Source organism: Leptonotus elevatus, chromosome 9, assembly GCF_054856555.1.
Source record: "Leptonotus elevatus isolate MCC_2025b chromosome 9, RoL_Lele_1.0, whole genome shotgun sequence".
Classification (NCBI taxonomy): domain Eukaryota; kingdom Metazoa; phylum Chordata; class Actinopteri; order Syngnathiformes; family Syngnathidae; genus Leptonotus; species Leptonotus elevatus.
Genome location: NC_141247.1, coordinates 11,539,548 through 11,555,375, shown reverse-complemented (window position 1 = coordinate 11,555,375; position 15,828 = coordinate 11,539,548). Strand labels below are relative to the sequence as shown.

The following is a 15,828-nucleotide window of genomic DNA, read 5'->3' as shown; positions in this document are numbered from 1 at the left end:
CTCAACCAACATTTTTATTTGGCTAACCTCGTCGCCAACCTTTTCTTTCACTGCAAGTTTTCAAAAAGATATGACTGGGACCATGTGACAGGAGATCTTTTCCTTCCACTTGGTGTCACTTCAGAATTACTTAGCCTAAGTGATTATAAGAAAACAACAGCAAAAAAAACAAAAAAAAACACAAAATGGATAGGGCATCGACATGGCAAAAAACTTTGAAGTCAAGTTGGGGGCCATAAAATATTATCCCGTGGGCCGCAAATAGCCCCTGGGCCACACATTTGAGACCACTGATCAATATTGTATACCTGCTCTGATTTGGGTTCATTTGGGTAAATTCCCCAGTTGGAGCTTGTCAAAGTATGAGATCTGGAATTCACCTCAGGATGACTGCTTCAAACCAAAATGATATTTTTTGGGGGGAGAATGACTAAAGTCACTTTAGGGAATTGTGTTTGCCGTGTTTGATTTCATGAGGATACTTGCACTTGAAAAAAACGGATGAGTTTTCAGGTGTGTTGAGGACCCCAAAAAGGCGAGTCATCATAATAAAGGTCCTTTCAACTGCCTGGTACTCGGCTTAAAAAAAAAAAAAATCCCGAGCATTGGTGTGAACATGGCCTTAAGTGACCGTAAATATCCGAACGTCAGGCCTCTTGTCCCACTCAAAGCCGCATCAAACCCTGTAGTTTTCAGTGTGGACCTGCCAGGCATCTTCAGTCTGTTCTTTTGTGCTCTTCGGACAGCTCAGTGGGGAGCGAGGCGTCGTCTTTAACGCTTGCCCACCGCACTGCCGGTGCGCTTGTGTGATGGGAACACGAGGGGGGAAAAAGTGTGTGTTCATTCCGAGGTTGAGCCGACGAAGGACGGCGAAAAAGCCGGCGTCGACGTTGCTCAATTTTCAGATTGATGTTTCTTTAATAAGGCCCGCAGTCTCTCGGTATGCCGACGGCGGTCCGCGCCGGTGACCTACATTCTCCTTAAAACGCTGACAACCGACGAATGAAATCCTCCAGTTACTTGATGTATTTTAATTTCTTTTTTGGATGCCTTAAGATAAAACAAAGCCGATATAATATTCTCTATCAAGTAGAGGGAAAAAAATGTCTTCAAGTGATGTTTTATTTACATGTATCCATGACGATTGTTGCACCGCCATTGCAGCATTCACCCCCTTCTAGTTCTCTCCTCTTGTCTGCCGCCATTGTGCTGGAGGCGGGTTCCACCGTACACTCCCCTCAACCCACCCACGGCCGCCGCCCCACTTTGCCGCCGCACGCCCTCCCAGTTTGCGGCTCTGCAATCGGATTGCACTCGCCGTCAGCACTTTGAGAGCGTCCCCCTGCATGAGAATGCGTTCGCAAGGCAGGCTTGGCGCCACGCCGGCCGCATTTCAAATGCGTTTGGAGTAACAACATTTGACCCTCAAACGAGGCCGACGCTTGAGTGAATGTTTCGAACGGAATAAAAATGGACAATATTGAAATTCCTGACACATGTTTTTAATGATGACAAATGGCACAGTTCAGTGATATCTTGTCTTCCGTGGCCAAGCTTGTAACTCAATTGACTTATTCCCATTTAAATGATTCCATTCCAAAAAGCTTGTTTTTAAATGAATCAAAATAACATTGTATTGCATAAAAACAATAGAAGTAATTGTTTTCAGAAAGGTACTTACTTTATGGACTGAAGTATATGTGGGCGACTGTGCCTCTCCTTGCCCATGCAGAAGGGCATTGCAGCCCAGGTTGGCGCATCACTGAATTTTGAGTTTCCGCCAATCGTCAGCGGTCGGGACACCCGTCCGTCACCGTCGATCCGTCAGAATTTCAAGCAGAAAGGCATTTCAAGCTTCAATCCGTCATTCGTCATTTCTCAGCAAAATGGCCGACAGTCATCAGCAAAATGGGCATTCTGTCATAGATGGATTGACGATGATGGATGTAAACTAACTCTTAGTCTGTCAATTTTTTTCAATCAATTATCATCAACAAAGTCAATGACAGAATGCCCACCATTGCGGCATTGCATTGACAATTCCATCAACAGTTCCACGAACGGTTCACCCGACAGATCCATTGATAGTTCCAATGACAGTTTTGAGTTTGATCTCACACCAGCTTTTTTTCACTAAACATTGACTGTGCTGTGCCAAAGATCATGAATTTGACTGCAATTGTTTCCTTTTGTCTGACTTGTTTCTTTTTGTCCTCGGATCAATCTGAGAGTCAAAAACTTTCCCCTCAACCACAAACCTACTAAACAGTCTAATTGGTTATGAGTCATTATTAAGCAAATCCAATATGTGGGACTTTGCGTTATCTAAAATGAACAGAATGCAAGCTCTGATTGTTTACATTTTCCATCCATTGCATTAACAATTCCATCAACAGTTACATTGGTAGTGCTGCTTAACAGTTGCATTGACAAATGTTTCAAGTGCTCAATTGACAGTTTCTTTGACTGTCAGGCAAATAAGTTAAAGAAATGAAATACAATCGAATTAAATTCCAGTATTTGCTCATTTATCCACTTTTATCTCACTTTCTTGACCCTTCCAGGAATCTACTATAAAGTTTTGTGGAAATTGATTTTTTCCCCCTTAATGTTACTAGATAGTATACTGAATCTGTCCTCCTATTTTATCTATTTACATGTCATGTTTTAGATAGATAGATACAGTATAAATACATAAGATGAATCCTTGGTGGTAAATAAAACAGCAGTCAAATTATTCATAAGTGAATAACAAACTGGCTGGCTGCATTCAAGCTGTCAGCTGTATAACAAATTGCAAGTCAATAATGGCTAGATACTGAAAAGAGCAACTTTTTGCTGCAGGAACGTTGATCAAAATGCATTTTTTCCCCTTTCAGTTGTCCATGCAGCGCAATTACACAAAAAAAGAAGAATAAAAAAAGAATTTGGCTGCGGTAGCATTTTCTTCTTAAAAAAAAAAGATTGCATGAATAAATACAAGTCATTGTGCAACTGGCAAGGGGTTATTTGGGGAGTTTGTAAACATCCCCTCTCAGCTTATTATGCGGCGCTTGCATGGGTGTAAAAAAAAAAAAATGCAAACAATCAAACTGGTTAGGATGAGATGTGTTGATGTGCGCGTGTGCATGCGTGTGTAGTATCTGTAGTGTCCACGATTCTCATCCCCGGCGTATCCTCGCAGCGGCAAAACAAGAGAGTAGGATTTCATCATCTTCCCGCCCGGAGTAAGATCATTGGTCACTGGGGGGAAAAGAGCGGGCAGCTGCAATTGAATTGCTTTGTAAATGCAGTCAACTTTCGTTGTTGCTCCTGCCTGCTTCTCACGCTTTCTTTTTACACATCGTGGCTTTACTGTTGCTGTTGATTTAAGATTATAGTAATCCACCCAAAACAAAATAATGTCGACACATGTAACGGAGCACTTCTCAGTGGATAGAATTCAACATAAAAAGGAAAAAAAAAATATTTTTTTTCTGTACTGCTTCCTGTTTCATTTGTAGAAAACAGGAAAACATTGAATAACATTTACAACATAAATCTAAAATGACTTAGCAGCTTAAATCCTTTATTGCAAGGAAATTGCAAGATCAAAATTGTGTCTTTGTTTTAGGAAATACAACATGAAGTCTTTGTAAGAAAGTCCAACACTAATAGTTTTTCCTTATTTATTTTTATTTTTTAAAGGAAATTTTAACATCACTACTTTTTTTTCCTTTGAGTAAAGTGCAGCATAAATAATCATTTGTCTTATTTTTTAGGAAATGAATGATACATTTACAATGATACAGTTTGAATACTCTGCATTTATTATTTTATTGAAAAAATAAGAATGACATTAATTGTTGACATCCACTAACCAGTAGTTAGGTTAGTGGATGATGTTGACACTTCCTGTCCCTTACCAAAGATGTTTCATTCTGTACCAAAATCGACAAAATATACTTTTGTTTGTTTGTATGTCGTGATATAGGTGCACAATTTAATTTGCACTGGTCTTTAACAAAATTATTTGTGTGCCAGAAACCCTTTTAGAGCATTTGCGAAAACACATTTTGGCCTAAGGAACAATTGGATGCAGTGTAAGAACAGAGGAGTCAAATGGATTCAGGCGTTGAGCCTTCACAGAGGAGAAGACAATCTGGTTGTGACAGCGTCCAAAATTCACAAAGCTTAAGACAATGTGCTAAAGACAAAGTCTTCCAAGTCCCCCCCCCCCCCCAAATAAAAATAAATGCAGGTTAGAATGAGTGCCAATATGATTATTATATAGAAAATTCTATTGATGTACCATCGATATTTTCATTGATGTTTCTATTTACCGTTCTGTTGACTTTTACAATAAAGGATCCATTGAAGGTTCCAATTAAGGTTCCATTGGCACACTCATTTACTATTCAATTCCATTTACTTTTCAATTGACACTTCCATTCAAGGTTCCAATAACAGTTCATTTGAGGTTCCATTGAAACTACCATTGATGTCATATCAACTGCCTGTCTCAAAGTTTCCATTGACATCAATGGTTCCACTGAAAAATCAATTGACGGCTTTATGTAAAATTCCACTGTTATACTGATGCTTTCGGTCCGAATAAATAACAAGTGAAATACAAACAGTGTCGATAGTATTGGCACTTTTCCAATTGGCATAAATTGCATGGCATCATACCTGGCCCCATCATGCACCACCCCTCAACAAAGTTGGTGGAAATTAGTTTCGATTTTTTCAATTTAGCTAAACCTATCCAATTTCTGCTAGTTATCTTTTCGTGATATACATAAAACTGTGTCCCCTCCATATTTTCCCCAAGCACTGGTACTAAGTAAGTCAACCTTAAGAATGGATTCAAATGGATTCAGGCGTTGAGCCTCCACTGAGGAGAAGACATCCAGACATTCAAAATTCACCAGGCAATGTGCTGCAGTCAAAGTCCAAAACTACAAGAAAAAAAAAACAGGCAGCATCTGATGGAACGCTGCCCCGACTCCCCCCTCAACCCCCCCCCCCCCCCCCCCACCGCCCCCCATATACCCTTAGCACCAACAGCCAGGAGAGAGCAAAAAAGCGCCTCGACAAGATGAATTATGCAAAGCTGTCAGAGGCGAGCATTGTCGGAGACTGCAGACACCGACGCCGCTAGGCCCCTCTGGCCACGTCCCCCTCATCCCCCCTCGATGGCCCGTTGTCACCATGGCGGCCCAGGCCACTCTGGCTGACAGTTAGACGCTCTCTGCGAGTCACACCGGTGAGCTTTATTAACGTTATTTACAGAGGTCACCGACGGGAAGATGTTGGCTGATGCGGGAAATATAATTACAGTACGGGGCGGGAGAAATTGCTTACGGGGGGGAAGAGTTGCCCTTTCAGCATTTTGGGGGCGACAGTGGCTTCATCTGTTTTGCAAAAAATGCTTGAGTGTGCGGATATCAGGGGTACGCACCCTACGCTAGTATTTTTTATTCATGCATCAGTCTCTGAGATGCACTTTTAATTTTGCGTCGAAGAGATTTCCCTGATTATAGCTTGATTTATGGACTATTTTAATGCCATGAAAAGTACTTGATGTATGCATGGCTCCATATGGAGGGTTCCCATTTATTGCTACCCAGGGAACGAAGTTTGTCACGGAAATAACATGCATTTATAGCGTACGATGGAAACCAGATGTAGAATCCAGCATAACAATCTTACAGGATGTGCAATTTACTGTAGGTGGTGTTACAACCACATGCATTGCATAATAATAATATGACCCGATGCGTATTATAGAGATAAAACCACATGTGCAACCAGGATATCCGATAAGCATTCTAGGTGGTATTATAACCACATGTACTGTGCCTTAAAAAGGTATTCATACTCATTGTACTTCTTCACATTTTGTGACCTTACAATCATAAACTTGATGATATTTTACTGAGATTTTATGTGATCGACCAGTCATTCTCAAAGTGTGGTACTATTACCTGAGCTCATTCGCTGCCTAAGTACACATGAGTTGTGTTGAACTTTTTAGTCAATTTTTTTAAACGATGTTGTAAGAACTTTATTTATTTATTTAATATACCGTTTAATTGAATAGTTAACTCATTCACTGCCATTGACGGCGAGAGAGGTCAAAAATTCATTTGAACTATTTCTATTAGTTTTCCACTTTTTCCACTTTTGTTAATAAGAGTATGAAAACCTAAAAAAAATTGTTTTTATTGTACATTTAGAACAGATATAAAATTTGTGATTAATTGTGAATTAATTATTGAAGTCATGTGATTAATTACAATGACAATTTGTATTCACCAGACGCGATTTAAAAAGAAAAGAATATAAAAAGTTTGGGGCATCAGGCGATTAAAATGTTAATTGTAATTAATCACATGACTTCACTAGTTAACTCACGATTAATCACAAATTTTACATCTGTTCTAAATGTACAATAAGAAAATTCTAGATTCTCACACTCTTGTTAACAAAATTGGATTTTTTTTTAAACTAATAGAAATAGTTAAAATGAAATTTTGACGTCTATAGCCGTCAATGGCAGTGAATGAGTTAAGTAAAACTTGTTTTTATGAGCACGTAGGCCTTACTATAAAAGGTGTTTTATAAATAACGGTTTGATTGATTTATTGGTTGATTGGTACTATGCTCCTCTATTTTAATACTTGGAGGCAAGTATTTTTTTAGGTGATCCAAAATGTTTGAGAACCAATGTGATGTACCAACGCAAAGTAGCACGTCATTGTGAAGTGGAACGAAAATCATACGGTTTTTAAAAGCAGGAAAAGTGTTGTATGCATTTGTATTCGGCCCCCTGTACATCAATACCTCTAAATGCCATCCAGCGCAATTTCATTTAATATTGTCCAATTGTAACAAAGGGAATCACACTAATATCACAGCTCAGGCAACCAGCTGCAACAATAATTTTGTTCTAAATTGGGTGTTTAGGCCACGAAATAAAGTAATTCAATTTAATAGCCATTCATCTCTATGATGACCCCTTTGCCCCAATTAGTCAATTTATTGGAAGTTCCACTGTACAGGACAATCATGAAAGAAATCCTATTGGAGTGCAAGACATGATTGGGAAGGAGATTTCTTCCAACAAGACAATGACTTGAAACATAATGCCAGAGCTACAATGAAATGGTTTAGAATGGCCCAGTCGAAGTCCAGAACTAAATCCCATTGAGCATCCCTGGCAAGACTTGAAAATCCAGTCTGACTAAATTTGAGCTTATTTGCAAAGACATGGGCAAAAATGTCAGTGTCTCGATTTGCCAAGCTGGTATAGCAACATAGCCTAAGAGAAAGGTGGCTGTAAAAAGTAGAAGCAGAGGGGCTGGATACAAATGCACAACACATTTTTTATATTTGCCTAAACATTTTAAAACAATTCCACAATTAAGTGCTACTTTATGATGCTCGCTCGCATAAAATTTCAATAAAAAGTTGTGGTTGTGAGGTGGAAAATAGGAAAAAGTTAAAGGGGAATGAATACTTTTTCAAGACACTATAATTTCAGGCAATAATCTGACCCCCGGGTATTCTAATTGGTGATAAAAACCATATGTTCAATGCAGGTAATGATCAGATCCACTGCATAGTCTACAAAAGTCACGTTGGGAGCAATTGTATTATTCCAGGTAATCATTTTTAACTGTTTTTGTATTTTTAAGTAATGTAAAAATCGAGGAAATAACTAAGGTAATGATCAAACCACAAGCAATTCCAGGTAAAATAAAAAAATAAAAAAATCCCTATTCAAATTCAGAGTTACAAAATGACCAGACATTTAGCTGTAGCTGAACTTTAAAGTCCTGTATGAACAGCGTGTTAGCGTGTAGCATTAGCTGCCATTATTAGCACTGTATGGCTGGTCAGTGTAGCTTGTATCAATAATTTCTGTATCCTCAACCGTATAGTAACGTCTTGCAAGAACGTCACCAGCAAACATTGGTTTGGGATGTCACCCTTTTATTTAGCTTAATAAACGGCTACTGTTGACCATAGCCGACGCTGGAAGAATACAACTCACGAAGGGCTAGCAGTAAAAGCCAAGAACCCACGCAACCAACCCGCACGTAACGTCCCTTTCCTCCCGCAAGACCTGTGTTGCATTTACTAACAGTCGGACATAAGAGTGCTAAACAGAAATGGCAACACCGGAACACACAACACACTTAGTTTGTTACAATATTGTACAAACACCATGTTAGTTTTAGTGCGAACTGCTGTTATTAAAAGTGCACTGCACAATAGTCGTGTTAGCTTATTTTTTAGTATTATTGATGTTGTATTAGCTTATCTTTAGCCTTATTGTATCGATGCTGTTTTAGCTTGAAGTACTAGCTACCATTAATATTGTTATCCAGGTTTTGTGTTATCTTTGGTATGTTATGTTAGCTGATGTTTAGTTTATAGCCGTACCGTTAATATTTTACAAGTGTTATTACTATCTTTAATATTATTTGTGTGTTGTTAGCTTGTTGCTGTAGCGACAATTAGTATCATTGTAGTGTCATTATGAATCCCTCTAGATCAAGGCATGACATGCTCCTGTATCCAACCAGGAAGGGCAGGATAGACGGATAAAACAAGATGACCATGCCAAATATGTTTCACATTTCTACAAAATAAGGTTGTTTGGGTTCATTTTAGTGTTAGGGTCAGGCTGGGCTAGCTAGGGTTAGTGAGATTTATAATAATGCTGCCATACTGAAGTTATATCCTGCCCTTCCAGCGTAGGTGTGTCCTACCTGGATCGAGCAGCCAATCATATTACAGCAGGGGTGTGTTTTTCCTGGAATTTAAGAGGTTAATGTGTTAGCTTATCCCTAGCATTACTAATGTTGTTTTAGTTTATCTTTAGCATTATTGTTTGGATGCTGTGTTAGGGGGAAGTAGTAGCTTCCATTGTTATTTTACAGGTGCTGTGCTAACATGTAGCATTTGCTGCCCTTAGCAGTCTTTTTTTTGGGACCATTTGGAAAGGTTTTGGCTTTAGTGGTACTAGTGCTTCTGCCACTGAGCCCCAAAGGGCCAATTGGATCGGACACATCGGCTCTTAAATATATTTTAGTACACACTATGGTGGAGGATTGGGTGAGGACGGGCGGGGGCAAGTCTGCCATGGGAGTCATTGGGAAGTGTGCGGCGTTCCATAGATCACCAAGTGTCTCTTTCCCCCGCACCGTGACACTAATTTCGGCCGCTGACCCGCGGTGGCTTCACGGGTGGTTGCCTGCTCCGATTCAAGTGCACGATCAAAGGCTCAAATGCAAGACGTAAGAGGAGGAGGGCGGTGTGGGGGTTGGGGGAGCGAACGTTGGAGTGTAACCGGAAGACTGAAAAATAGAACACAGATTTTGCTAAAGAATTCATGATCCAACTTCCCAAAATCTTCAAACGTAATCAGACGGCATCGGCACATCACTTTCTACTCCGGTTCTTAAAATATTTGTGTCGATGCTCAGCTGGGGGAAATGAGAGGAAGGTTAGACTTTTTTTTCTTTTTTTTCTTGCAATCAACCAAGGCTTTTTTGTCTTTTGTCTTTTTTAAAATCCTTTTACATAAGCAGCCTTTCACTGTAAACCTTTGCAACCTTAAGTCAATAGCAAGGAACCGTTTAATTGCTGGCTTCTCCATTTTATCTGTGGTGCTTATTGGGTCATTTGTTGGGTGTCTTGCATCAATTCTTATTATTTTTTCATTTTCATGGTATTATAACTACATTGACACTTTGAAACAAGATGTAACATTCTGATCATATATATTTTAATTTATTCCTCTAAACATCATGTACCTCTCCTGTTATGTTGTAGAAATAAATGACCCAATTTCAGGTACAAATTCTTATTATTATCTTAATTCATTCTTTCAGTTTTGATTTAAAAAAAAATACAAATAAAGTAGCCTAGGTAACAAAATGTTTATTTTTCCAAATTTGTATTTTGTTTTATAAAAATAAGCTTAAAACAAAGTTCCAGTTTAGTAAAATTAATGTGTTTGCTAGCGGTACAATTTTTTTTTCTTTCCTAAAATTGCTAGAGTGAAATAATTAAGGGGGTGGAAATTTAAACAACATAAAATTGTAAAAGTGGCTTTTCTTTGTTCGTTTTTTAAAATAAATGTTATAACCCAACTCTTGATAAAAAAGTAGCTATTAAAAAGAGCTAAATAATCTTTCAGTAGCATAAAAAAGCTACATTGAGCTTTTAGAAAAGTAAAATAATTTTTTTTAGCTTTCTACTAATATTTGTATTTTGTAAAACTGCCAGAGTCAATGTAAAATAAATTAATTAATTAAAATAAAAACTAGAAACAAACCCTTGTCGTAGCTTTTCTTTTTTAAACTTTTTTTTTTAAATTTACATTTGCCATAGTAAAACAATTCTGAAGGTTAGAAAAAATTGTGGCGGGATTTTAAAAAAAAACGCATTCCAGTAACTTATACAGTGTTCCCTCATTTATCGTTGGGGTAACGTTCTCAAAAATACCCACAGTAGGTGAAATCCGTAAAATAGTCAGCTTTATTTTTTTTATGTTATTATACAGATGTTTTAAGGCTGTAAAACCCCTCACCACTCACTTGATACACTTTTCTCAGGTACGCTACTCTAAAAAAAATACAACATACAAAACTGCACACACACAAAAAAAATCCTCAAAACAGCAAGGCCGCAAAAGGTGAACCGCCTTATAGCGAGGGATCACTATAGTATGTTATTTTTCTTCAAATTTATAGTTTTCAAAATCTGGCAAAACTGTATCTACAACCATTAACAAATCATTTTTAATGTAATAAAATTACTAGGAAAAAAAAACTTCCAGTGACATAAAATAATTTTTTTGTTTTCTACAATATTTTAGTTTTGTAAAACTGACCCTGATACATTTGCCATAGTAAGGCAATTATGGTTGAATTGTTTTTAAATATAACATGGTATTTTTAAAATGACCTTATGTAAGAATAAAAATACATCTATTTTTTGTTTTCTAAAACTGACAACTGCGTACATACGTACAATTCACAAATTGACAACGTCCATGCTAAATATCAAAAAATTAACCGGAAGTAATTGTGCTAAAGTGGCACGAGGTCACGGCAAAACAGCTGCGTTTTTTGTCTTCTCATGTCGCCATGGCAACAACAGTGATGCTCCATCTCCTTATCCCAACTTGCTGTGGCATCAAAAAGTCTGTGAAGCTTTTATTTTAAGGTCAAACGAGTACATCGTCTCTTTTTTTTGACTCACAATGGTCGTCTCCCCAGAGCTTCCGTGACCTTTTCGCAATGAAAATGCAATGAGCGGGTAGAGTTCCCACGCGGCTCGTATGTGTGAAGCAAAGCATGCTGGGAGTTTGTGTATTTTACACGCCTGGTCACTCAAGGGCTTCTTACAGGTTACGACACAAATATAACTCTACTTAAGTGTGTGTGTGTGTGCGTAGCATTAGGATGTAGCATTATACAGCGGAGAATATGACGGGGGTGGTGTTCATTTGGGTTGCAGCTCGTGTCACTGCGGTTTTTCCGGCATTCTCCCAGGGGCGTACGTCGCCGCTAGAGTGGTCCGAGCTACCGCGGTGTCATTGGGAGGCGTCCATGCTTGAAGTGAAACCAAGTGGAGCTCATTTGGGAGGGGGGCAAAGCGGGAGTCCATAGCCTGCTCTCATAGCGCAGCCAAGGGAGAAATGAAAGTGTGTGTAGTGTGTGTGTGTGTGTGTGTGAAGACGGTAATAAAACAGTTCTGACACACCCGGGCTTCACATTCCAACCAAGGTTTCTTTTTCTTTTTAACCCATGGATTAGTCGCATTCGCATTCCCTTTCGTTCACTTTTTTCATCGAGGCCTCTTTTGAGCTTGGGTTGGAGGTTTTTTTTCCGTTTCTGCAAGATTTCAACGTTTTTAGTTGATTTGATGGGTGTATCCAGTAATATTAGTTAGATAATACTACTAAAAATAACATTTGTTAGAACTTGATGTAACATTAATTGGAAAATGTTAAGAGAAGGGTTGTTGTTGGTTTTTTAAAGTACATTTCACTAAAGCTAAAGAACACTGTACGATCATTTGCAAATTGTTCTACTAATTGCAGTTCCAGAAAACAAAATATATATATTTTTTAAATGCAACTTACCATTTTCTTTTCTTTTTTTTTTTTTTCTGTACACGTTAGTTTTCTACTAATTGTTAATTTGTTTTTTTTTTTGGGTAACATTTTTCATTAAATTGTGTCCCATTCATTTTTAGCCACATTTTATTCAAGAGATAAAATGTGTTTGCTTTCTAATTCTAGTGCTTATTTTGTGAGAGATTTTATCAAATTCTAAATGCTCCCAAGCATGTTAGATTTTTTTTTTTTTCTAAACTGCCTTTTACAGCGTATAGTTTTTGAATGAAGGTTTTATGATTGGCACGTTGTGCTAAAAATGCAATACATTTGCCATAGTTATGAAAATTGTGCTTTTGGTAATTTGATAATTTATTTATGATATGTCTATTTTTAAATGTAGCATAAAATAGGATATCTACCAGAATTTATACTCACCTTTTTTGGGATATGGATTTTTGTAGCAGATTTCTATGACTGCAGTGCATAGAAAACAACATGGTTTGGTGAATTTTGTTGTTATGGCTACATGTAATATAATACAAAAATAATATCAATGTCATCAGCAGATTTCATGACATAAAATTTTGAGGGAAAAATAGCACTAGAATGTTATTAATGCAAGCGCGCTGCACTTCAAATATAGGATGCCCTTCAAAAATTAACTACATTTTCAAGGCAGACAAAATGAAATAGATTTCCTGTTAAATGATGAATCAGAATTCCATCAATGGGTATGATTTTAAAACACAAAGACATTCATTTAATCTTGCCTGAATTTTCACTGCATTGAAGAACTCGAGTGGTAGGTGAGGACTGCAATTTGATGTCTTCACCCTACAAAAAAAGACAAAAAGTCAAATTGAGTAATCTTCTACTTTATTGCAGATGTATCTGTTGTACATCCCATTTTGTGTGTTGAAAAAGTGTGTTTTGCCTAAATAATAAGTGTTTTAAAAAAAGACAAATAGCACTTTACTGAATTAAAAATAAACAAAAAAACATAATGGAACATAATAAGAATGCAAATAAATAAACAGTTTTTATAAAGTGTAATTACTGTACGTATTGCGTTAATGTGTTAGCTGAGTGCCTTTAAGGGGTGTGGCCTAGTGGCAGCTCCTGATATCAGGAGCTGGAATTGGTTGATCTTTTGTGAGTGTTCTCATTTTGTATTTGTATATTTGACTATTTGTCCCATTCAGTAAAATTGTGTGAAAATGCATCGTGACTGTGGCTCTCCTTGCCCACATGCCCATCACAGAACCATAGTAGCTCTATTTTATTCCCCCACTTTACTTGAACGGCGGCGTATCTGACGGTCACCCATAACTCTAATTTTGGCCCGCAACACAGATCAAAAATATCGACTAAGCGCCTCCAAAAACATGTTGAGCCACTTGTGGGTCTGTATTTGTCAGACTTCTAAATTAATCCAATAATGTTTATGTGTGACGTAACCTCAATTTGAAAATTAAAATTAAAGTCTGTGTGAATTTTACACGTGATCGCAGACACCGTTAAACCAACCAAATTTGAATGATTAAAAACTATATAAAATGAGGTTTTAAAATTGTAAATAAATAAATGAATACATAAAAAAAACAAGATATGCAAATGAGCAGAAACCACGCCCCACTGAACTAGTCAGATGTCAATCAAGCCAAGAAAAATGGATGCTACCTTGTCTGGCATCTTTCTTATACTTACACATATTGCAACTACTTGTTTGCGCTGCAAAAACATGTCAGCTTCAAGACTCCACTGGCTGGAATATATATTAGTTGCGTCACATTGGACACGCCGGTGCGAAGCTCTTTTCCACACACACTGGCTATCATGTCAGACAAAAAAAAATGATGAAAAACAGTTTAATGCTAAAGCTCCACAATTCAGTACTACGTATTCTTTGCACGCTTTAGATAATTACCCCCAAACATGTTTAATATAGTTAGAAACAAAAGTCAATCTCAATTGGACTTCATTTACACTGACAACAACAATCACCGCGGAGGAAGTCTGACCAATTGGAGAGAGGTTTTGAAGTTATGTGTGGCTTCAAGGTTGAGAGCTTTGAGTGATGATTAGAAGCGGATAAGCCTGACTCTAACTTATTGCTTCCTGTCTCCCTGCAGGTGGACTGAATGGATTGAGGAGGCAGGGCTGAGTGGGGACCGTCGGAAGTGAGAAAAAGTGCTGAAAAGCGGGCTGTAGGTGAAGGCATGCGGGCAGCATGGAACGGGTGAGGGAGCAGCGGCCGTTCTGCTCGCTCTCCAAGAGCCAGCGAGAGCACCGCGAGCGAGGCGGAGAACTCGAACGCGAGTATCGTTACGCGTCGGAGCGCCAGGACGCCGCCCGCGACGCCACCGTGCCGTCCTGCCGCGTACCCACCCAGAAGTCGTACAGCTCCAGCGAGACGCTCCAGGCCTTTGAGCATGACCCGGCGCGTATGCTCTTTGGGGGCCGGGTCAAGGACACCGGGCGCCAGGAGAGCGCAGAGTACAGCAGGCCAGGTCAGAAGCACACCCAGTTAGACCTGACTTTGAAACCCTAACCCATGCTTGAAACCATAACCCTCCCTTAAAACTCTAACTTAAAACCTTGATACCTTAAATTGAAACTCTAACTTTGTATCGAAAGCCTATTTTTAAACCCTCACAGTGTTCTTAACCCCTAATTTGAAGTCCTAATCCTGACTTGAAACCCTACCTTAAAACCTTATCCTTATTTTAAAACCTGACTTTGAAACCCCAACCTTGTCTTGAAACTCCCTACCTTGAAACCTTAACTTAATCCTATCTTAAAACTAGTCTGTCAAACCCCAACCCTCTCTTGAAGCTCTCACATTTTCTTCTTAATTCTGACTTAAATCCTTAACCCAGATTTTAAACCCTAACTTGAAACCCAAACCCTGCCTTGAAAACCTACATTGAAAGCTTCCATCTCTTAAAACCCTACTTTGAAAACACAATGCTTTTTTGAAACCCCAGCCCTGTCTTGAAAACATATATTGAAACAGTAATCTTAACTTGGAACCCTAACCTGTGCTTGAAACCTTAACCCTGGTTTGAAACCATATCCATGTCATGGAAACCTCACACTGTCGTAAAACTCTATCATGAAATTCTAACTCTGGCACAACACCCTGACTTGAAACCGTAACTTGTGCCATTAATTGAAAAACTACTTTGAAACCCTAAACCTGTCTTAAAACCTGACCCTAAATTGAAGCCCCAAGTTCCGGTCCTAACCTTGCATTTAACTTCAATGTTACAAAAGCTCTCTGGAATAAAAAAATAACTGAAATAAAATTGATTGAATAAATCATGAAAAAATAAATAAATAAAAACAATCAGCCCCCACAGCGATATGAAATTTGGTAGTCACGTCTATCGTGAGTGGACCCACAAAAAATTTGAATAAGCCACGCCCTAAAAGGCACAGAAAGTCTGCCATTTTGGTCCAAAGCAGCCATTTCCAGGGGTCCTTCAAAAATGGAGCTGATTGCGACTAAATTGGAATCCTAGAAAGATAGGCAACCTTAAATTGCATGTGAAATAACTGGAGTAAAAAGTGTTTTAATTTTCTTTCTTTCTTTTTTTTAAGCAGGCTGCTGGCCTAATTTCTGTAATTAAAACAGGTTCAAACAGTCCATTTTATTTTGTGGCTGTTCTCCCGCTCACAAGCTTGCAATTAGAAAGAAAATG

The 15,828-nt window shown here is 38.4% G+C and overlaps 1 protein-coding gene across 7 annotated transcripts in view; it reads left to right on the top strand.

The window, feature by feature from the left end:
- The window catches only part of LOC147168368 (teneurin-3), a 215,617-nt gene that overhangs the window by 8,070 nt on the left and 191,719 nt on the right, over window positions 1-15,828 (top strand). For all 7 annotated transcript variants that reach the window (XM_086084930.1, XM_086084935.1, XM_086084934.1 and 4 more), the window contains exon 2: window positions 14,257-14,634. In XM_086084930.1, the coding sequence (XP_085941056.1) occupies window positions 14,355-14,634 (280 nt within the window). In that variant the 5' untranslated portion in view covers window positions 14,257-14,354. The remainder of the gene's footprint in view (window positions 1-14,256; window positions 14,635-15,828) is intronic.